This window comes from Argiope bruennichi, chromosome X2 (genome assembly GCF_947563725.1).
Source record: "Argiope bruennichi chromosome X2, qqArgBrue1.1, whole genome shotgun sequence".
In the NCBI taxonomy this organism is placed as follows: Eukaryota; Metazoa; Arthropoda; class Arachnida; order Araneae; family Araneidae; genus Argiope; species Argiope bruennichi.
Genome location: NC_079163.1, coordinates 5,105,588 through 5,130,452, shown reverse-complemented (window position 1 = coordinate 5,130,452; position 24,865 = coordinate 5,105,588). Strand labels below are relative to the sequence as shown.

At 31.0% G+C, this 24,865-nt stretch overlaps 1 protein-coding gene across 3 annotated transcripts in view; it reads right to left on the bottom strand.

Moving 5' to 3' along the window:
* LOC129960131 (dyslexia-associated protein KIAA0319-like protein) overlaps window positions 1-24,865 on the bottom strand; it is a 100,405-nt gene that overhangs the window by 15,087 nt on the left and 60,453 nt on the right. For all 3 annotated transcript variants that reach the window (XM_056073288.1, XM_056073287.1, XM_056073289.1), the window contains exons 14-19: window positions 24,518-24,666; window positions 11,841-11,992; window positions 9,493-9,702; window positions 9,279-9,373; window positions 7,470-7,615; window positions 7,203-7,325 (exon numbers count right to left, since the gene is read on the bottom strand). In XM_056073288.1, coding sequence (XP_055929263.1) covers window positions 7,203-7,325; window positions 7,470-7,615; window positions 9,279-9,373; window positions 9,493-9,702; window positions 11,841-11,992; window positions 24,518-24,666 — 875 coding nt within the window. The remainder of the gene's footprint in view (window positions 1-7,202; window positions 7,326-7,469; window positions 7,616-9,278; window positions 9,374-9,492; window positions 9,703-11,840; window positions 11,993-24,517; window positions 24,667-24,865) is intronic.

Sequence of the window (24,865 nt, the reverse complement as noted above, 5' to 3'; positions counted from 1 at the left end):
AAGCCTTTTTAACTTTGTTGCACATTTTATGGCTAGTTATGGATGAAGTTATACTGGAGATAAACTTCCTCCAAGATCTTCTTCTGGTATGCCGCTCTATTCACCGAAATTCTACTATAATTCTTTAATAAGCTATTAAGTTTACAGTCACGGGGCATATGCGGAATTTATTCCCGGTCTGTCCTGTGCTTGTTGGCATTCATCGTATCACCAAGTTCCATTGTTTTGTTTCCGTTTTAAGCTCTTTGAAAAAGGATTGGAATAATTAGCAGCATCAATAATTATTTGGATAACTTGTGATTATCAATATTATTATATAACATCAGAGATAAAATTTGTTAATGAAGCAAATTTGATTCAATCTGTGTCAGTGAACATATACTTGCGTAGTACTTAGGATTATGTAGGGTACCAGATTCTATTGTCGGTAAGAAATAATACGTGATGATCACATGTTATGTAGGTTATCTTTCTACTGTTAAAGCAAAATGGATAGAGAACAAATAGGAAGATCTAATATATGAAATGTTTTTGTAAGCTGATGAAAATAGGTCGGTTGATTGGAATGCAAAAAGCAAATGTTGTGATCTGTAAGATGCTGTCCTATTTACAAACCACGGAAATTGGAATTAGGATTCTCCACTGAGGACTGCACCTGAGGTCACCAAGAAAAAAGAAAGGTACAGGTAATTGAAAACTCAAATAATTTAACTGTATTCGGTCTTTTGATTGATTCGGATGCAAGTATAAACTGCAAACAGTTATAAATTATTTTAATTGCATAATAGCTTGTAACTGTGGGTTCAATCTTAAAGGGATATAAAGAGCGTTATTTGCCACAAGCAATAAAATCCCACTTGAAGCTCTGTTATTGTTTTCAATTGAAATGTTTAATTTTTATGTTATTTCCATTTTTGAGATGAGTTTCCAGTTACAGATTTGTAATTATATATAATACCTTTGAGATAGAATTTTTTTCTTCTTATTGCTGCGGTAATGCCACAAAACCAAGGAAACCACTGATTAAAAAAGAAGGGGGGGGGATAAGCAGCAGGGAAAAAAAAATACTTAACGAAGAGTTTGAAAGAGGTGGAGGATTTTCTAAATCATTCGTACATATGTCGGAAATAACATCTTCATCAGAAGGGTAAACCATTAATGGTGAATCACTGTCACTCTTTCAAGAAATCCTCATTTTTCAAAGATTATTGTGTAAGTGAGGATATATTTTCATTTATTTTGTCTGCAAAAATTCTGGCTCGTTTAGTAGCTTTTGACTCTGGCGTGTTTCCATTTATGCGGTATTTCACTAATTTCGCATTATCTGACTGTTTAAAATCTAACTTACACAATAATCTTCTTCTATAACTGTAAAATTGGAAGATTGTGTTTTCTCTAAAAAATGTGAAGAAGATACATGAGTTTGCTACGAGGTTTAGCAGGTGCAAAAGACTTACATGTATAACAGGAAGGACAATGAATTTTAGTTATATTATTGTCCGATTGTGTAGTTTAGGAAGAACAAGTTTTGACAGCTTAAGCATAAGTAACAGAATTTTGTGAATTCTAGTTTGGAATTAATTTTTTAGTTTCATTATAGAAGATATTTTTCTTACTCGCATTTCTTGACTTTTTTTCTTTTCTATTTTGAATTGTTGACAGAGCTTTGAATCAGCAGTATGTTCTACATTTTGGGCTAGTATTGCATTCATTAATAGAATGATGGATTGTTGAGCACTTGAAACATGTAAGTTTACCACGATAGACAGTTTTTGAGTGGCCAAATCTCTAGCAAAACAGCAGAGAGGGTTTGGAATATAGGGCTTTACGGAAAAAGAAATGTATGGTAATTTTAAGTGTTGTGGTGTTATAGGTAAGAATCATGTGCTTAGTTGGAATTATTCATGTCTTTTGACCTTTATCAGTCGGACAGCTATGGCATTTGGTGAAGAAAGACCTTTCATGATTTCAGTCTCAGAGGGGCCTGGCAGTTCCTTTTCTGAGATAACATTTCGACAGAAATTAAAACCTCTATAAACTGTTACACTCAGCGGATGATCTGTAGATTTCTATGCTCACATAGAAAGACACATTTGAATAGAAATTTGAATAGATGATGAAGTTTCAATAAGCCATCAGATAGTAATCTTTCTACAGTATTAGGACTAAAACAATTAAGAATTTTTTTAACAACAAATGGTGAAAATTTTGATAACTGATTAACTAAGTCAGAAGATTAAAAATCGAACATATTGAGAAAGTGAATAAATATTAGCAATCGGATCCGAATGTGTATTTAAAAAAAAAACTACCCTAGAAGGGCAAGGTATCGTCCCCGACGGCACCACCCACCACCGACCTAACAAGGGAAGACAATTATCTACATTGCGATTACCCAGGATCTACATTCAGCTTAGTTCTAGTCGAGACTTGCACGCCAAGGGCCACTTCCAAGAGCGTTGAACACCTTTAATGTTAGCCCCTCCCCAGAGGTTGACAACTTTCGCTTGATCCCCTTGGACAGACCAGCTTGGCCGATACCGGCCGATAGATACACCAGGATCCAAAATGCACCGAACGTCTAAACAGTCGCCGAACACGGCCAATATGTAGGAGTATTTGCTCTCCATGAGAGGCGGGAAACAAACAGAGCGATAACAGCTTCTCAGGGATAGCTCCTTAGAGGGAAGGGAAGACAAAAACCAAAATCAGATGGAGAGGAAGATCATTGAAAAAATGCCAGACACAGGAATATCTCGGGGTAGTGAAACCAGTCACATCAAAAGAAAGTGCGCCCCTGTGAAACATTTTATAGAATAACACAAATACTATTTGGAAAAAAAATGGTGAATTTTTATTATTAAAATCCGCTCTTTCAGTAACTAATCAAAACAGAAAGATTAAATGCTTATCTAGAAAATACATGAAAATTATTTCATGGCCGATTTTAAAGCTTTGAACTGATCGCAGATGTTAACAGTATCTAATGCAACAAACTTTCACAACCCATCCACAGGACGGGTTTTGACTTCTATGCATATAGCAGATCTTCACAGGAGTGAACCTCCGAAGCAGAAATACTAAAACTAGAATTAAATTATAGTGGTGTAACGGATTAAGTGGTGACTGAGGCATAATTTGATTTTCTTCGGCACTAGTCACCATAAATTGCTTTGCAAATACTTAGGACATGAAATTATGTTTTTGTCATTTCATCATATTCATTTTTAAAAAGTGAACGGTTACGGTTACAGTGAGAGAATTTTAAAATTTTCGAATGGCAACACCCACTTTTTCCTTGCGGAAATTGATCAGTGTATTGAAAAACCACAAATGGCGTTGGAACGATTAACGTGTGACGAAAATTGCCGCCGTAAAGCATATGCAAAGAAGAGCATTATAAAGGACTACTGACAACACAGAGAGGAAAGAGAAAAAAAAAGTTTTTATTGGAATGGGAAGTTATAATTACAGGTTTTGAACGCGTTCATCTTCGCAGGCGACAACGCATTGCATTCGGGAGATTGTGGACAACAATGCCGAACGTAACATGAAAGGAGGAATCTGCATAACTTCACGTGTTATCGCATCTTGCAATTCTGACACAGTTGCAGAATTCCGTTATTCCTGAATTGCAGCAACGAAATGTCATTAGGGACATTGTATGGTTGCAAGATGGGGCTCCTCCACACGTCGCCCAATGTGTTGGACCAGTGCTGCAACAACACTTTGGTGATAGTCATCTCTAGTAACTTTGCAGTTTCGTGGCCACCGCGATCCCCCGACTCACTCCTATAGATTTCTGGTTCTGGGGTTATCTGAAATCTAAGGTGTACACGCCTGGTCCACGAGATGAGTCAGAATTGCAAGATGCAATAACACGTGAAGTTATGCAAATTCCTCCTTGCATGTTACGTTCAGCATTGTTGTCCACAATCTCCTGAATGCAATGCGTTGTCGCCTGCGAAGATGAACACGTTGAAAACCTGTAATTATAACTTTCCATTCCAATAAAAACTTTTTTCTCTTTCCTCTCTGTGTTGTCAGTAGTCCTTTATAATGCTCTTTTTTGCATATGCTTTACGGCGGCAATTTTCGTCAAACGCTAATCGTTCCTACGCCATTTGTGGTTTTTCAATAGGCTGATCAATTTGCGCAAGGAAAAAGTGGGTGTTGCCATTCGAAAATTTCAAAATTCTCTCACTGTAACCGTAACCGTGAGTTCTGCGTTGTTTAGAATCATCACAATCTCCAGCGCATACCTTCAAACAACCATGTCTGAAATTTTGGTTCGATTGGTTGAGCGGATAGGCCGCTAGGGTTTCATATATAGGGGAAGTTTTTTTTTGACCACCCTGTATATATATATATATCACTGAATTTGTGCCTCTTCTATAGGTAAGATATTAATTTCAACATAAAAATTAATATTTCTTTTAACCTTTTGCTTACGGGCAAACTGCTGCAACAATGACGAGTTAAGATTTCCTTCTCCCGAGTAAACTTTCCAGCAATACTCTACTTGCCCCATAAAATCATTTCCCTATTGTGTGGTACCCCATAGGGTCGGGAGATTTCCACCGGCATAAGTTTAAAGTCAATGTTGGCGCTAATGCAGCAGAAGTTTAAATTGTTTTTTTTAAAACAATCTTACGATGTAAGAAATGAGTAAGCATAATTTCATTCATGAATTATCTTAGACGGAATCGAATTGCTTTTTTTTTTTTTTAAACTCATTCCATAATTTTATGACAACACTTTTCCCATCCTAATACTAATCTTTAATAGTGAATGCTTAACTGTATCGAAAATGCTGGTTGAATCTTTATAATGATGTTTTTAGTAAAAAATCTGAAAGCTTTTCAGAAACAAAGCAATTTAATATGGTCACAACTATTATATTATGTTGAAAAGGAGTAATTTATAGACAAAATACCCTAATTAATATCCTAAAAATTATAAATAATCTATATACAATTTTACTTTACTGAAAAGCCCCCCACCTTTTTTTTTTTTTTTTTTGCATTTTAGAAAACTTTTAGAAAATGTTTTTTTTTTTTAAAAATTCAATTGCCGAGTATGCTAAATTCTAAATGTATTTTCCAAAGAAGCGATGCATTTTTAAATAAATGTAATTTTCATTAAAAAAAATAAAAAATTCAACGTGCATACGAAGTATTAAAAACATATTGAGAAAGCTATTTATTTATATGACAAAAGTTGCGAACTACAACATTAAATAAAAACTAAAATCGATTTTGTACACAGTATCTTAATATTTAAATATTCAACTATGCTTTTAGTCTGTGGAATAATAAAAAAAAAAAAATAGTGTAACCTATGAGATATACAAGGAAAGAAGCGAGTATTTTTAAATAGAAAATACAAACAATTAGTCTTAAAATATTATATATAAATCGTACCTCGTTTAAAAAAAATTATTTGTTAGAAATACAGAAATAAGATGAAGTTCACACTGTAATGTTGAAGTATTAAAAGAAATAAAATTTATAGTTTCAGCAATAATTTTGACATTTTATAAATATCAATTATATTCCACATTACAAAATAATCGCAGTGGAAGTTTCTGTTTGTATTATCTTTATAAATAAATGTTTATAAAATTGGTGATGCCTTGTTAAATTAGTCAAATAACTAAACAGCAGAAAATTTCATTTAATTAATTCAATATCGTGATATTTAATTTGATTTTGTGTCCCCTGCAAAAATAATGAATTATTAATTTAAGGAGAAAATGAAACCATTGTGAAACAAAGGAACAAACCTGTGATACAAAGCCATATCTAAGACCCTGACAAAGACAAAACCGCAAAAGAGAAACCTGTTTACAAAGGTGGGGAGAGATAACCTATTAACGTTATGGGTGGTCGAAATCGAAAGGGTCATTTTCAACAAACGCAGTTAAAAGAAGGGAAAGGCATTTTTGAGTTTTTCTCATTGAGGCCCATTAGTTAGAGGAATATTTCAGAGTTTGGTTCTTGCAACCTAAAAGTTAAATAATAAAACATATTTAATACCATTTCTTTTATTCCTACAATAAAATTTTCCACTTTGATACTTTCAGCGTCACTCAGGTTCAGAGACAACTCTCAATGCTCTTAAATATTTCTTTGCGGAAAAAATCAAACTTCTTCCAGAGAGTTTCACTGCAAATATTTTGTCAATCATGAATCAGCACTTGATTTTAAAATATAGATTGTAACTTTACAGATGACTTGAATGTCATAAAAATACTATTAAAGACGTAAAGAGAATATCTAAATCTTACACATCTAAATGTGGAAATGGCTCTTGAACAGAAAATGTCAAATATCTCCCTACATAATCATGATATATGTATCAAAATTTGTACTTTGGATAATTTTTCCACGAGAAATCTACCCATGACATCAAAAATTGTCATAGAAAATTTCAAAGTGTGTACAGTTATAAATATGTTGACAATACCCTGCAAACATTTTGGACATACCATCTTTTAGTACACGTTATTAGCTTTAAAATAACATTTTTAATTTTCATACACGATGATTGATAGCAGAACACTGCTGGGTGGCTCATTTTTTTCTTCTGCGAATTTACATCTGTAATTAATGTATTTGACACGAAAGTTACAAGGCAATAAATGGAAGATTAATCATTTCATGCGTGATAATGTAAACGTAGCCTATAGATTACTCACAAAAATGGAAACAAAAATAATTTTTCAAAAGGTTAAACAAAATATAATGATCAATATAAAAGTGAGTGGATTCTGCGAGTACAAATAATACGACTATATTAATAAAACGCAGATAATCTTAACATTACCAGTGAATAATTTTAAAATACTTTTCAGTTTTTGCTTTGAACTAACTTAGGGGGAAAAAACTTTATTAGGCGATTTCAAACAAATAATTTCGATCATCTAAAAATCAAATCGCATCGTTACTTAGATTATTATAATTTAAATGAAAAGTTTTCTATCTATAAACTATTCGCAAGTTAAAAAGAAAGTATGTATGCATGAATGCGATATATATAAATGAAAATGCAATGCTTTTTACCAATATCAAATTCTACCAAAACTAAATCAAATAAATAATATCATAAATTTCCCCAATGTTAAATGCGTTAAGTGGAATTACCATTAGCATTTTTTACTATAAATAAACAAAATCGTAAAACCTTATTATGCAACTTACCGCAATTGCTCTCTTTATCGCCAAAGTTGTATCGAAAAATATCTTGCATCCAAAAGGCTTCACAGACACAATGTTTTGTATAAGGGTCACAAATACCATGTCCAGAGCATTTATTCTGACAAACTTAAATAGAAATGGAAAAAAAAATTAATTTGCTTGACTTTGTAAGACACAAAAACGTATTAATTATAAAAAAGAAAATAATAATAACAATACATTTTAAAATTAGGACAGGGAAGATCTCTATGGATTAATAAAAGTTCATACCAACTGTATCAACAGAAAGAACTTGCACATCTAACAACGAACTGTCAGTGCGAAGTTTTTTCTTCAGGCGAGAGAGAACATCTACACCAGGTATAAGACCTCCATTCAAACTTGAAGTTCTTTCAACAGTAAATACTAGAACTACCCTGAAAACAACAACAAAAAAAAAGCATTAAAATAACGAGTAAACAAATAATAATAAGTTTTACAACCTTTTAACTCATTACAGTTTAAGAAATAAATTTCATTTTTATTCGTTCACGATTTTAATGAAAAAGCTGAACATTTAAAACCATAAGATGACAATAGAATAATGCCACCCGACTACTGCAAGTGTGTGTAGAAAATTAACTTTTTCTACGAATAATAGATTTTAAATCATACAACTTTATAACTTAAAATTAGGTGCCTCAAAATTCATGCAAGAATTTTGCGTCATTTGTGCGGCAAGTATTCACAACAACAAAAACAAAAAGTCCATGTAATAGCTGCCAGTTTAGGATTACTGAAAATGGAATGATACACGAAGGAATAACCTGGTTTCTTAGTTGAGCATTATTTTAAAAATAATGAAGGTTTGGCTCTACAGTTTGCAGTTTTCGTATAAAATATAATCGGAGCCACATGCCATATAGCCCAAGTAAACAACTACTGCACGAGTTATTTCCTGGTCGTGTAATTTCCGTTTTGGCGATCAGAATTGGTAGCCGGAACATACGATTTAACGACGTTTGAGTCATTTTCTTGGAGTTTTCTTACGGTTTATGTCAACAAGTCCACGACCACCCATGCCTTAAATGAAGAAGAGTAAACGCCATATTAACAAAATTGAGCAATATTTATGCAAAATTGCCAATCAGGAAAGAAAACAAAGAAGTTCCAATGGCGTTAAATCGCATGTTCTGGACAGCAAATTCTGATAATCAAAACGGGAAATTACATGACCAGGAAATGACTCATACAGAAATATCTCGGATTGTATGGTTTGTGACACCCGCCCATTTTTTTAAATGAAAACTGCTAACTGTAGCTGCCAAAACATTTTTTTAAATATTGCTCAACAATGAAAACACGTTATTCTCTCTGTGGCGTTCCATTTTTAATAACCCTAAACTGTAAGCTGTTATGCATTTTTATTCGTTGGCAACATTTTATCGCACAAATGGTGCAAAATTCAAATCTTACGTGAATTTAGTTACACTTACAACATAGCATTTAAATAAATAAATAAATCTAAAAATGTTCACAGTAGTTTCACGCTTTTTTTGTTTAACATTTTATTTGTTAGGCATGCTTGCCTTGCACTAAATATTTTTAGCGATTTCAAGTAAATTAAACTTATTGCTTAATCTACTTGGAGGTGTAGTACGAATTTAATTGAATTTTGTTGTAATTGTAATTTTAATAATGCAATTAAAAGCATTTTTGTAGTTTACGGCATAAATTTTGCAGTTTTGAATTGTTTCAAATAAAAAGGCAAATTTGAATCAGACCAGATTCTCCATGTTCCCATACATTACAAATGTGGATATTTGATTTCTAACAACATATTTAATGCGTACCAAGCCCGCATATATGAATTATCTAAGGTGAAATCATGTCTAAATTCTTGTTCTTTTAATCTAAAAGTAAGAAAATATCATAAGCCATTATGGCTTTTGAAAATTAACTTAAGATCTTGTCAAAACTTTTGATATGATGTTCCAAAAGAATTTTGTTTTGTATTATTTTAAAAATTCAGTACAATTAGAGATTTCCAGTTGTTCCTAACACTGATTTAAAAAAAGAAAAAGTGTAATAAATACTTGCCTTCTTGTATGGCGATCAGAATCTAACTTCATTAAATTTACTTTAACTGGCTCAGCTTCATGTAAAAGAATTTCTAGCTGTCTTAGCAGAGTATCCTAATGAACATAAAAACATAATAAATTAAGCATAAACGTACGACAGCCTATTACCAGAGAAAATAACAATTTTAAACAAATCTAGATTGAACAGAATTAATCATGCTTAAGTAATTTACCTCTTGCTCTTGAGTGAAGCTTTTTATATCTGCATTAACCACAATTTCAATTTGATCAATAATATCTTTGGGTGGCTTAACAATCAAAGAAGCAGTGTCAGAAGAAGATGCACCTTGCAGATCAAACACAGTAAGGCGGAACAAATAACGTCCTGACACAAGACCAGTAAGTTTCAATACAGAAGTCTCATCTGAATTTTCAATAATAGACTACAAAAGAAGTATTGAAACATAGAAGTATTTTAGTAAGAAAATGTAAGTACATTTTAGAAAATTAACACAGGAGTATCTTAAAAGTTACAAAAGCATTTTCATATAGTGTTTTCTTTTCACTTTTTTATTATTGTTTTCATTTCCGGTTATTAAAAATTATCTACATGGAAATTATAACTTAAACGAAATTTTATCAACTTGAAATAAATTTTATCACTTCTGAGAATTACAAACTATAAAAGAATATTTGCTAATGTGTATTATAAATACTGCATTTAAAACAACCTCTGTAGTAAAATCAAATTCTTAATAAAATCAATGAGAAAAAAGGCCACAGTGTAGTGGTTCTAGAATCTGAACCAATGTTTTGTATTTGCCGATCATCAACCATTCTGCCAGTTTCCATTACCAGCGATTCTGATAAATTTGTATCTTCTATTGGCAATGATGTTGGGTTCCAGCAGAAAATATTTAATGTAAAGATTAATGAGGAATGACGGCTTCTTTCTCGTCTACTGGTAGCAGCATTATTTGTTATTATGTTTTAATTTAAATTTTTGATTGTTGCAAATAAATGTCTTAATTATTATTGTCCAATGGTGCCATCTGATTTGGAAATATGTCCCTCTCCCAGCCACAACAAAAAGGTTCATTTCAGAATAATTTCGAATTCATTTCAACATTTTTCAATCACACGCTAAAATAACACGAACTAAATAAAACGACTCATTATGTAGTAATTTAACCCCACGACAGGGTACTCTATACTCTTTTGAGGATAGCAGGTAGCCAGAATGAAAAGGAGTTTGTTACGAGACGGCAACCGAGAAGTGATGGACAGGAGTTCGAGAGATTATCCATTGAAAACTTGCAACAGGAATTCCTGAGCAGAAGAGTTTCTTTTCAAATGCCCAATGCACTACGGTGTATGCGAAAATGATCCTTTTAGATCGACAGGGATCTTCATAGTCATCTTGTTAATCCAGAAATAAACAATTAAATTATTAATGAGGACTATCTGATTATTTAAAGCCCATCACACCCACAAACATGGGGGCTCGAAGCCAGGGAAGATCAAATTCTAAAGGTATTGTTATAATAACTCAGCTTGTATTATTTCTAAAAATTAGTATTTAAAATAATTTAAAGAATTGTGATATAAAAGCAATTGCCGAAGATCTCAGAAAAACTGTCCTAGAAAATGCTAAACAGAAATTAATTAAAAATTCTCATGTGTCCAAAACGAATCACGAGCTTGTCTATGGCGTCGTCAAACCGATCGTTGAAAACTGGAAGACTAAGGCGGTTAATGAGTAATCTTCGAGATTGAAAAATTGAAATTGCCCCAACTCGAGAATGAGTTAGAAAATTAAAAGTAAATAAATCACTGCCCGTTGAACGAACAAATGTTTCTTCTAGTGTTGAAAATTTAATAAAAACTACAAAAACAAACAATTTCTGCTCCTGAGAAAATCGAGGCATTGCATCTGCTTTTTTTACTTCCTTCCTTAGAAAAAAAAAAAAAAAAAAAAAAGCATTCACTACTAAAGTTCCTAAAGATTTACAAGCCGAGATACTAATTAATTTGCAATGAGTTACAGTCAATAATCTTTTAACGCAACTGAGGAAGAATTGCCGGATTAAGATAAAACTAAAAGTTATTTCTAGTTGAATTTCAACCGACACCTCGAGAATGTTTTAGCAATTTCAAAAATGCTGAACATTTACCAAATGAATTGGATGTGCATCTTGCATCGCGATTAACTGCAACATTTGAATACTATTGTCAGGTTAGAGAAACAAAAAATATATTTTTTTAATTATGCGATCTAGTTGTTGCAGCATCGTTAGCATATTAGAAGGAGGACGTTTGGCCCACAATATCAGATTTAACATGCACCAGACCCATACACATACACCTTTTACTGAAATTGGTTTTTTAACTTAGAATCTTCCAGTCTCACAACCGAGTCCTTATCATTATTGCCACTGAGGCCTAATAATGAACAGAGAAAATATCTAAATTCACTTAATAATATTAAAACAGTTAAAATCAGCCTCAAGAAATTGATGCAAACAAAGATAAAATTTGTCTCCATTATATGTATAAGAACAAATTATAAGTAAATTCTTACTCCAGCTGCAAGTGATGCAGGATCTCTTGTCCATTGGTACTTCACAATACCTACATCGTCAGATGATAAGCTTCCATTCATTACAATCACGTCACAAGGTAAGAATATTGTTTTATCACCACCAGCATTAGCTCTAGGAGCCAAATTTTCAGCTACAAAAATATAAAATAATAGTAGTAATAGTAATAATAGCAACACAGAGTAATAAACTAGAGTAGTCAGGAAATAAAAGGATTTAATTTTATCCATTTAATGCATGAAGTTTAGAAAAACTTTGATTTCAATGTATTGCAATAAAAGATAATTAATAACAGTTCAGTCTATAAAAATTTTGTAAGGGAAAAAATTAGCATGAAGGTAATTTTTACCCCACTGATAGACCACTACTAGAGAGACAATTTTACAAAAATACTCTATAATCTCCGGTGCCTCTCCACTTCCAGTTTTCCCCAAAGGTTCAAAATGCCACTAGTCATTATATATGTAACAAAACATCGGATTAAGTTTTTTTATTGTTTTGTTTTTTCTTCTTTTCTTTTCTCGTTTAACTTGATATTAAAAAGTCTACAAGAACAACTTTCTTCATATTTTCGTTAAATAATATAGTTTCTTAAATATAAATTAAGAATATACGTAGCATTCTTTACTTTTGATGTTTTAATTTTTCCAGCTATATTTTTTATATATCATAATATGTAACCATCATTCTTATAAAAATTACATGTCACACTTTAAATCAACTGCTATACATTTTTATTTATTTATGTGCGATACTATAGGTGGGGGAAGAATAGAACGCAAGAAACTTCTTCATGCGATGCAGCTGCGCAACAAATATACTCAACATCGCGAGCAGTACTAAGAACTTTACTTTACTAAGAATTGAATAATTGATTTTAAAATTTTGAATAAGGCAGATTTAACATTATTATATCCCCTACAAGATATAAAGTAGAGGAAGGGAGTTCTGATTATAACATTAACAACTTTAAACTAAGTTTATAGAGAATATAATATAAAATAAAAGTTTTATAAGATTTCTAAAGCTTATGCAAGGTTTTGGTTTGGAAGGTTTCCACAACAGTCTTCACAAGTGCTATTCCATTATCCACCACTTATGAGCCTGCCATAGTTCGGACTGGCGAAACTGGCACGGTTCAAATTATTATTACACAATGATAAATGTTTTACAACTTCACGGACACCCACCCAGCTTTAACATATTATTACTTATCCTCTTTAGAGTACGTTTTCCCTCAGTAGTTACGGTGCATTCAGCTGACAGCAGAACTCGGTTTCATCGTGTTCACAGGGGGCGTTTGGATAATTAGCTCTAGCAGGCGGCGTTACATATTCGGCTGAAGAGTTTGACTTCTCTGAAGTGATGGATGTCGCAGCAAAAATACAGACGAATCGGTATTAGTTTACACTTTTTAACATTAAAAATTGCTCAAGTGTTCATAAAACTCCATTAATTCCAAATATAACAGATGAATTTACGAAACGTTTTTATTCATAACCCGTTAGAGCTGAGGCGACTTTCCGCATAGGCGGAAATGGTAGCCTCGTGAATGGAGACCTAGGAGGCCAAAAATCTATGTGGCAATGCAAATTTTTTATATTGTAGATTTGTTCACCAATTTTTTTCACTTACTTTTAAAAATTATAAATAAAGAAAGAAAGAAAGGAACTGAATGAAAATGAAAAGAGTCAAACGAAACGAAGGGGAAATTCTGCATGAATAGAAACGTCAAGGGAAAAAAAAAAAAAAAAAAAAAAAAAACGGATCAACAATAATATCAGAAGCAAAGTTTTTTTTAAAAATGGTACAAGGACATTTTTATTTATTTAATTATTTTTGTTCTCAAAAAAAAAAAAAAAAAAAATCTCGAATGCATTCTAATAAAAATGAACTTTTGTTTAAATTTCAAAATATTTTTTTAGGATTTATTTATTTCAAATTGGTTAGTAGATCAGTGAGATCCAATTTGTTTCAATTTGTTAACTGACTTAACTGACACGGCATTCCCGGTAGCATTTCCCGGCTATCATAAGATAATGAAGGGGGGGGGGGAATTCTTTTACAAGAAATGTAAATACCACTTCTTCCACGGCGAAAAGGATGCGACACGGACCCCCATGACCTTGTGCCAATAGGATGACATTTCTTTGTAGATATTTTTGCATATTTTCATTTCCTGTCTGTACACACTTCCACCACAGTTTTTGATTCTCACACGACATTGACAATTTTTGTTGTTGTTGTTGATTTTTTGAAGATAGCCAACTTCTGGGCGTATTTTGAAACGTAGACACAAACAAATGCAGTTTTTCTTAAAAAATAAAAATGCATTTTTTCAGCTATCATAATTTTTTTATTAATTTCCATTTCTGAATGATTTAAAGAGAATTCATTGATAGTACATTTTCTGTATATATTAATTTTTTTAAAAAAAGAGTGAACATAATTTATAACAAAAAATTATCAATAATAATTAAAAAATGAAACGATTTTAATTTGATGCGCGCTATCTACTTATTTTTGTATAAGTTTAATATTTTTAAATAAAGGAAAATATTTATGATTTCTTTTTTTAAAAAAATTCCACAATAAACAAATAATATATAATTATTTGAATTCTCCCAGCAAGAAATTTCTGAAAACACAGAAACAAGAAATCTTCAAATATTATTCTTAGGACTTATTTCATGGATACTTAAGGTAATTTCCAATACATATATAAACCATTCAAAAATACATTTAATGTACTAGCTTTCATCAAAATATATATTACGAAAAATTTATTATTTTGGTACAAAAATTGCATGGATAGTATTTATTATTCAACAAAAGAAGAATTACTATAAGCTAAATGGGGGAATTTTTATTAAAATGAATCCAATCATGCAAACACTAACATTTATTAAAGGCAAATTATTTACACTTAAAAGTTGTTCGTTTTAACCTTTTCTCTTCTTTGCCTTTGTATTTTATTTATTTAGATTAAATAAGGTTTTTTTTTTTTTTTTTTGCTTTTCCTTGTTTTTTTCAACTAAATTATAGGGTTTTCCTCCCCCCCCCCTCTTTTCCTACAAATGGTAGTTAGATTCAAAAAGAAACATGGCAAGTAGTTTGGTTCAGCAAATCACATTTAAACAAAAAAAATATCCTCACTCTAGAAATTTGAAGTGTCAATCTCTTTAAATATACATATGTATTTGAAAGGACTAATGTTTCAGGACTTTTTAGAACACATGTATGTTATACATCAGTACATATTATGTATAACGTGCTAATAATTACAATATTTAAATCAGAAATTGTTTCGAGAAATGTAAGAACTATCATAATCTTATGATTTAACACGACCAATTGATCCCTTAAAAGGCAGGGGGAGAAAAAAAAAAAAGAAAAAAAAAAAGGGTAAACTTTTTTCCCTGTTATTGTTTAAAATATGTTTTTTTTTTTTTTTTTTTTTTTAATTTATCGGCTTCAAATATTTTGAAAATATGCCGAATGTTTCATAAAAATCGCATCTGTAAAAAGGAAAGTTGAATATTTTTCAAAAACTACATATATTTTTTAATTATTCCTTGTCAAAAGATAATGCTTTATTGGTCTGTTTAATGCTACAAAAATATATAGCTCTGATTTTTCTTGTTATTTGCTCTATTTTTTTATTATCATTGCAAAGACCTCATTTTAATACTACCTAAAATATATTTTTGTGCATCCGCTTCAAAAATTAATTTTTTTTTTTTGTCATTATTCAGCAAAATAATTTTTATTACCACTATCCAAAAATGTTTATCTAATTTTACTTACTTTATCAGAAAATATGTAAATAATCTGAATTCAGGCTACCAATATATTTTATGATATATTTATTTATATTATTAGTTATATTATTTACAAATGAAGTAGATCCTAGTAGCTGAGATACCAAAATTTATATTTTCTTTGTGACTCAAATCACTGAAGAAAAGTTTTCTGGCTTTAGTTGACTGGTTGGCATAAATAGTCAGTTCCGGTTTCTCATTTCCTTTGAATTTTCGGACTCTCACCGTCTGTAAGCATTTCAGTAGAAGGTGAACGTGTCATCTCTCGTTTTGTTCATGCCGAAGCTAAAAAGGTCTCAATTTACACTTCTCCAAATCATTTCGCCTGTCTATCCTATCTTCGCAATCCTCAACACGACCTCCTAACACGAGCAACCATACCAGACCCCCGGTGGTCGATGGCCGATTTCTTCTCCTTGGGTGATATATCGTCATAATCTTAAACGTTCAATTAAAAAAGTCCTCTCTCCGAGGAGTCCGCTGTCCAAGTTTAAATAGCCGACATTGGTGATGTCTTCAATCTATTACTCCAAACAACTTGGGAACACACATAGCAGATTTTCAGGCGTTTTTCGCTGTATTTTGGCTTCTTTCCATAATTTCCTACTTTTTTTATTTATAATTATAGATGTATAAATTTCAGTAAAACCAAAACGCTTTCAAATTACAATTCCTGAATAATAATCAATTTTTCACAACTATTCAAGAGAACAAGGCAGAACAGTGCACATATTTATTTTATTTAGGCTTACCCTTGGTAATAATTAGCATTACAGAACACTTACAAATAGCTAACTTTTAAGTGAAAAAAAAAAAATAGGTTGAAAAGTTGTTTTCCATATTAATTTTTAATACATTTTCTTTGGAGAGATGTAGCAATCTTGGACTACTAATTAGAGATTATTCAAAATTTGATTCCTTTTAACGTTAGCTATGTGCACGAGTCTGATACAAGTAAAATTCGATGAGATGAAACATCCTTCTGGTGATGTTTCATGGATGGTTGCAGAATACATCAACTTGGGCACTGCCCTGGCCCACGATTTGAATGAAGGAGGTCTCTTTCAAAATTGCGATCGTGCTGTTTCAAAACAGGACTTTTATAAAGGCACTCATATGGGAAAATTATAAAACCCATAAAAAATCGCTAACAAAGTTTGTATTTATGTTATCAAAATCTAAATGAGATCCCTAAAAGCCATGTTTTTAGCTGCTAAATATTTTTTTTTTTTTTTTGATATTTCAAGACAAAATCTCAAAAATATAAGCAATGTACATTCTAATGAACTCTTTGGCTACTAACAAGAATACCTGTCTCACTCACATTTTTAATGAGTCCATTGAAAAACTGTAGTTAAAGAGTTAATACGCTGTTTAAAAGGCCGCTTCGAAACGAAATACTACTTCGTCCGTACTATTCGATTTACTAATTAGTCCAAAATGCGATAGACTACTTCCTTTATATTACAATGGCATAAATGTAATATTTAGCAAGACAAATGATAATTTTAGCAGATTAATTTGTTTATGGAGGCAAATATTATTACATTTTAAAATGAAGATTTTTAATACAGCACATTAAAATGTAATTCTCATTATTGCATATATTGAGTCATTTCAGATTAGATTATAACAATAAACATAAATTAAAGTGACCATCTTCATCGCAATATTTTTTAACAATTAATTTGTTAGGCAATATCTATATTTAAATTTCGTTTAAAAAAAACTTTCGCTAATTTTAACATTTGTGTCATTTCATTCTGATATCTAGTAGTTAAATTACTGTGATATGAGTTTATATTCAGCTAATTCCATGATGATGCAAAGAAAGTACTCAATGTTTTGATGCTGTTTTAATGTGTAGCGTTTGCGAATACATCACGAATGACTATTCTGATTATTCTCATTGCCTGCATTGATATCCATTTGTTTATACCATGATCTTTCGCCACTTCAAGTGGTTAATAGGACTAAAATCTCGAATCATCGGATATAAGAGCCTGCTTTTTGTCAAACTCTATTGTGCAGAAAAGAAAAATAATACAACTTTTATATTTCAGATGAAAAAGAAAAGAATGATGCATTAGAAGCTCAGTGCAGATTACACACAATTGAATACACGTTATAATAAAGATGAACAAATATAGTAGTTCCGGCTTTCCTTCATAACTTTATATTAATTTTTTTTAAATCAAATAATATTCTCATTAACTCATTATTAATATCATTTTTAAATATCAATTCAGACATGATAACATTATTCTTTAAAAATAAAAAATATTAGTTTCATGCTAAAACTTCCAAGGAATTTCTTTGGATGTGCAAACATCATTAAATTATTCAAGAATTCATACAACTTTCATATCACGTATATTAAGTTTTTGAGTTCAATTACAATATAATAGTTTTTTTTTTTAAATACTTAAACCTTTTTTTTTTTTTTTTTTTTTTAATTTTTTACATGTTTAAAACAAATTTATAAAACAGGGACGAAGTAAAAGATACTGGAAAAATAAAATAATAATTCGGAATCTCAACAAGTGTGGATTATATTTATCCGAGATTATTCACGCTTTTCTTTCTTACAATCAATATACATAAAAAAAAATGGACGCCCCTTTTGTCTATTTAAATTTTACCTAATTTCACAGCCTTCGATGAACTCGGATAAAATTTGGCACATATGCCCTTAGCTCCTCAAAGAATTAATTGAGCTATTAAATTGTTACGCCCCCCACCAAAGGGGTGAAATGGAGATAGAATGATTTCACGTTCGCCATAACTTCAAAACATATTCTACAAAAATTATAATTACATAATCTTAAAATTAAAAAAAATTAAATCTCAGTCATTTAAATTTCATTTCAGTACGGCTATTTCTCTAATTTTAATATAGCATTCAAAACTACTTTAAACACAATTCATAACAATTCCCTTTTTTTTATCTCCTTCATTGAAATATTAAATTTACAAATATGTTCCAAACGGCGAGATAACAGTATCGTTTACCCGAAATTTTTAATATCAATTATTTACTCGTAATTAGAGGCGAGGGTTTTAAAACATTCTGAATATCAGAATTGGAAAACTTTTTTATTACATATATAACAAATAAATGCAGGTACAGTGGATACTGTATAATAATTTTGAATAAAATTTGATTGTTTATTTTTTAAATAGATGGGCTTCCTGTTTATTATCAAATATTCTGATATTTTCTTTGCGAAAGAATACTAAATTTGCTGCAGTTGTCAAAGAAAGATTATTTACGGGGAAATTAAATTATCCATACACGATTACAAACAACGTAAAATGCATGCGATCTGACATCGTCACTGTATTTATGAGCAAGAGAACCGTTAAAAAAAATACCTCCTAAGCGCATGCCTAAAATATGGCAATTAGTATTAATATAGCATAGTTTAATTCAATATAGCAAAGCAGGGCAACAAGATATTAAATAAATTACTCTGATCGAATAGCAATCAGCACCATCTGTTAATAGTAATTGACCTAAGAAACCTCTGAATGGCTGTGTTAGGAACAAACTCAAATTCACAATAATTCTGTTTAAAGTAATTTTCAAATAAATAAATAAATAAATAAAATGCCGAGCTAAGTATTTTATTAACCAAGAGTGAATTTTATGCTCGTTATCCTCGTAAACATGTACGTAATTTATAACAAATTGTCAAAATTCGTGAGGTTCCAAATAAAGGTGCTATGTACGGGGTGGTTATAATCAAACTTCCCCTATATATCATCATCATCCTACAACGCAAACGGGTGACCGGATGCAGATGAGTAAGAGTGGTCACATGGAGCACATTTTCTAAGATCGTCCTGAACAGGATTAATAACTGCTCCTCTTCCACAATTTCGTCCTAATCTGTTCTTGTTACTCAAAACTAAACTTTTTTTTTTTTCTCAAACAGCGTATTGTTATTTTTTCCTTACTTCATGTGGTTCGATGACAAGGTGATCAAAAACTAGTCAATAACTGTTAATATGGTTTCTGTACTCGGTTTTGGTAGTTTATTGTGTTAAATTTAATGTTTTTCCTGAAAAAGCGCCCTCTGGTGGACAATTTGGAATTAAAATCTTTTTTCGAAATTGCGTGAGCGCATCTCGTGTATAGTCTATATCATAGGTTCCCAAAGTGGTCTAGGTGGACCCCCAGGGGTCCATAGGAGATTACACGGGGGTTCACGTAGACGTGAAAAGAAAACAGGGGTTCACAAGTTGGAAGTGGGGGTCCAAGAAAAATTTTCTGGTTTTCATAATAAAGAACACAAATTTTGGCTTGGATTTACCTATCAACGTAGGCAGGTAGAATCATTCACTAGGTAGGTACTCAAAAATATTCGAGACTCAGTTCAAACACAGAATTGAATAGAACAATAGATAATAGTACAAGTGTACACCACATGTTGAGACTTGCAAAGAAATTGCGAGAAAATTTTGATAGCGTCTCCCTCGTCATATCTTGTCGAAAGAAGTTTTAGTTCCGTTACCAACCTGTTAACAAAAAAAAAAAAAAAAGGAGCAGATTGAACATCACAGAACGGGGAGATTTGAGATTACTTTTTACAAAACTGAAGCCAAATATTGATAATTTGCTGTCAATTCATCAAGTACATCCGTCTCATTAAAAGTATGACTATTTTTTTATTGTTGATTTAAATTTCAGAGTTCATTGTTGATTTTTTTGTCAATTGTTGATTGTTTGTAATAATAAATGTTTATAATTTTGTATAACCACAAGTATTATTTTAATAAATAGAACACACAAAAAAAAGAGTGCTACTTTTTTCTTCTTCTTAACACCCCCAATTTAGGGTGATATTTTTTAGGAGTTTTGGGAATACAGTAGAAATGTAGCAACAGGGAGTCTACCGAAAATAGGAAAACTTTAAAAGTGGTCCATGAGAAAAAAAAGTTGGGGAACCTCTGGTCTATATATTAAATTTCGTTGTAATCCGTTCACCCATTTGCGTTGTATGACGCTGTTTATAGGGGAAGTTTAGTTATAACCACCCAGTATATAAAATTTATGTTGGAATGTACTAAAGCAAAAAATGGCGAGGATATATTTATCATCTATGAAGCGTTCAAAAATGCTATTTCTGTCATAAAAGTAGCCTTCGCCTAATTACATAACGAGATGTTAATGTAATATCACACAGCAATACAACAAAGAACCGTTAAATAAACTAATAGTAATATAACTTATCGCAGTTACATAATTTATAAAATTTGATGGTTTACAAAATTAATATACAAGATATAAATACGAAACAGATTGACTAAAGGTCTAAGTTTACTTTTCATAACAGAAAGTAATGTTCTCATGTTGGTTTGAAGTAAAAGTTTGGAGAGCGGAGTTGCAAACTTCACGTTCCGTACTCATTATATGTTCACCGCTCAAAATTATAATGTCTGTCCCAAAATAAACTCGTCTAACTTCAAAAGCAGGACATTAACACAATGCATCACTACAAGATGGAGTAAATAAACTATGCATAAACATGCTAATTACAATCATAGAATTAATTAAATGTGTTGATTTTCAAAATTATTATAAATAAAGGTGTGTGTGTGTGAGAGAGAGAGAGGAGAGACAGAGACTATATTAGCAATTTAATTTGAGTCAACATAAAAATAAGGAAAAATTAAACTCGTATAATTGATGTGCAATTTTTGAAGACAGTGCAAAATGATCCATGATAAAAATAACTTCTTAGTTAAAAAAAGCAGATGGAAAATTTAGGAAATTTGAATGATTAAGAAAAATGAAAAATAATGTAGTTGATAATTTTAATATGACCATAATGCGATGCAATGGTATATTTGAATGTGCACTATTTTCGGTGGATTATTCTGTAACAAAGCCGAAAGCAGTAGATTTCATTTAGCTTTCAAAATAATTGCAATGTTATCACAATTTACATCGTCTTTCTTTTTATTTTGACACGGAAAATTTGCCTCCTTTTCCTTTGAATAGTATTACTATTAATAACCAACTGTTTTGCATATTCGGTAAATAATAAGCTTTTGTTCATTATTTTATTGCAATTTTGAATCAGGTTCTTATAATGACAATTATGTATGTAGCCAAAAATACTAGAATAACCATTAAAATAATTTTTTACAAATTATATTAAATCAAATCATTACAGCTTATTCCAATTTAACTTATTTATTATTGATAACAGTTACAGGTTTATAGACAATAAGTTAGATGATGTTAATAATGAAAATTTTAAGTGTGCTACAAAGTCAAATCTGGTTTCACATTCTAAATTCTCTCAGCAGCTAAACTCTGCCTCTTATGCAGCAGAAACTATGCACAAATTCACTCAGAAATACTTTTCCGCTAACAATAGACCACAGATAGACGAACACATTTGCTGAGGATAGAGGAGTGCATAGTGTTCACGATATAAACTGAATGAATCAGAAATTAAATGGTCCAAACATAGAACTGCCAAATTAAATTAAGAAGTCTAAACTTTTATACATTCTCTATATCTACTAGTCATACTGAATAAGATATTCTCTACACACTAAAATCAAATCAAATATATATATATATATATATATATATATATATATATATATATATATATATATATATATATATATATATATATATCTTCAACTAAAATTGACAGAGTTATGAAGCTTTTGATAATACAATTTTAAACGACTTCCGAGCATTTTATAGTAATCGCCATTAAGATGAGTCAATTAACAGGCGGCGTTTATTCAAGATGGTCATTGATTGACTTAAAATAACGAGATTCATAACTCAAATAATGAGATTTTTTGTTTAAAACTTTAATACAGCATATATATTTTACTATAACTAACTGGACTGAGGAATAGTAAAAAAAGAAAGAAAAATTAACTACAATTTTTTTTTAACAATTATTGACTGAAACAACACAATATATAGTTTTTTAAAAATATCATTTAGAACATTTACCATTTGGAAGTATATGCTCAACTCTAAAGGTTTTCAAATTTAATAGAGCCATGTCAAGAATTTACATTCTATATAATGGGCATTATTGCTGATTTCAATTAGAAATAATATTTCAGTTTTTTTTCTAATCATAAATGTATCATAATCTAATCATATATGCTCTCCTGTATTATTAAAATCCAAAGGTGTATTTGATTCATTATTAAAAAACAGCAGCCTGATCACAATTTTGATTTCATAAATATACAACATTAAGATATACCATAAACCCAATAAATAATTGCAAAGGAAACAAATATATATCACTGGAGTTATGTTGCAAAATACAGATAGATTATATTAGAATGGATGAACTATTGCAGTATTTATACTTTATGTCTACCATGCTATTACAGAAACCGAAAAAATTAAAGGTTTACATACTTTGAAATAATAGCCATAATTTTTTTTGTTTACTTTTTCCTTCATATTTTTAAGTTTTATAAAATGTTTCCCTAACGTTTTTCGAATGTATCTAAAATCTTTAGAATGATTTCACTTCATTTTCTTCCCCTTATTTATTTGCACAGTACACTAGTAACAGAATGTAAAAATAGTTTTACTCTAACTAAAATCCGTAACAAATAAGGTACACACATTTCTGTATCGCCTGACCTACATTTTTTAGCTATATCACTTTCAGTGATAATATATGAAAATATTTCCGATATATCACTGAATGAATAAAACTGTGAATGTGACAAAAGTTTTAACGTACATAAGAATGAAGCTTTAACTAGTTCTTGAATTAAAAGGATCGAAATATAAATAAGCTCACAGTTTCTCAAATAATAAACAAACCAATCAACAAATTCAAGTATGGTAGACTAAACCCCACCGCGATGCTTCCAGAGATTGAATGTTTCCACCAGAGAAATGTATTCTATTCCTTCGCACAGTTGCAGAAGTCTCGCGCATGCTCATTTACTGCAATTCGGGAATGTCCTGCAAAAAGAACTGTCAAATCGAAATTGCAATGTCTGGCAAATGAAAACTGGCAGAAAAAAAGGGTGAAGAAAAGGGGCGAGTTTCCGCACTACACAATCGCGAATGGCATTGTTTCGTTTTTGGAAGCTATGACTACGATCTTTTATTCTTGTAATCTATAGAGATCTGCATTTTTGGATGAGAAAAAAGAATTAAGAAATTGAAAATTCCCGGTATTTTTCCTATTTGAATGAAAATTTTCAAATTTCCCTGCATTTTCTTGGTTTTCTTAAAACGATTTTTGAATTCTCTGTGTTTTCCGTTTTCTTGGTGGCGTAATAACCCTGATTTTGGAATTTTTGTGGCAATAGGTTTCATACATAACAAAACATATGTAAGTCAATTGTACTTTAGAATCGAAGTAATTTCTTCAATACGGCGCGACGATCCTACATAATTGAAATTTCGATCTTTCTGAAATTTCTCAATAATTCTGAAACGCAAACGCAGAAACGGGGCTAGTGTTTATTTCTGTTCATCGGTAAATGACCGATTTTCATGGTCAGACTTATGGAAAAAACAGTAAACTGTCGAGTCCAATAAGAATTAGGGGGAGGGGATATAACTTTAAAATAAATGTTCCTGCCTTTAGTCGGATTTTTTCCAATCTCTCGTAATTCCCATTTTCTCGATCATCTAGGTAAATAATAGCAATAGCATTTGATAGTGCCAATCACAATTTTACATTATATTTAACCAATCTTATAAATTTCTTTTAAGTTACAAATTTATGCTTTTACCTTTTGTACATGACAAATTTTAAAAATGTGGAGAGAGTTTCAGAATAATTAGTAAAAGAAATATATATTTGTATACTTACTTTGAATGACAGTAACATTAACCGTAGCAGATGAATGGGCATTTTTTTCATCATAAACTGTCAGTAAAAACTGATAAACCCCAGGTATTAGTCCAGTTATTTCAGCCACTGCAGTATTAGCATCCACAAGAACTGCTGGTTTTGGTCCACTAAAAAGAATGTATACGCATGTTTTAAAAAATGTATAGGCACAGCTTAACATAAATTTTGAAACTGCTAACGGAATTGATCAACTGATGATCAGATTAAGGACTTTAAATGTGTAAATCTCAAATGCTTGGTATGGATTGAACTCTTTTAAATTCAAGCATTTCCCAATTTGGGCAGCCAGTAATACTACCTCTTGTA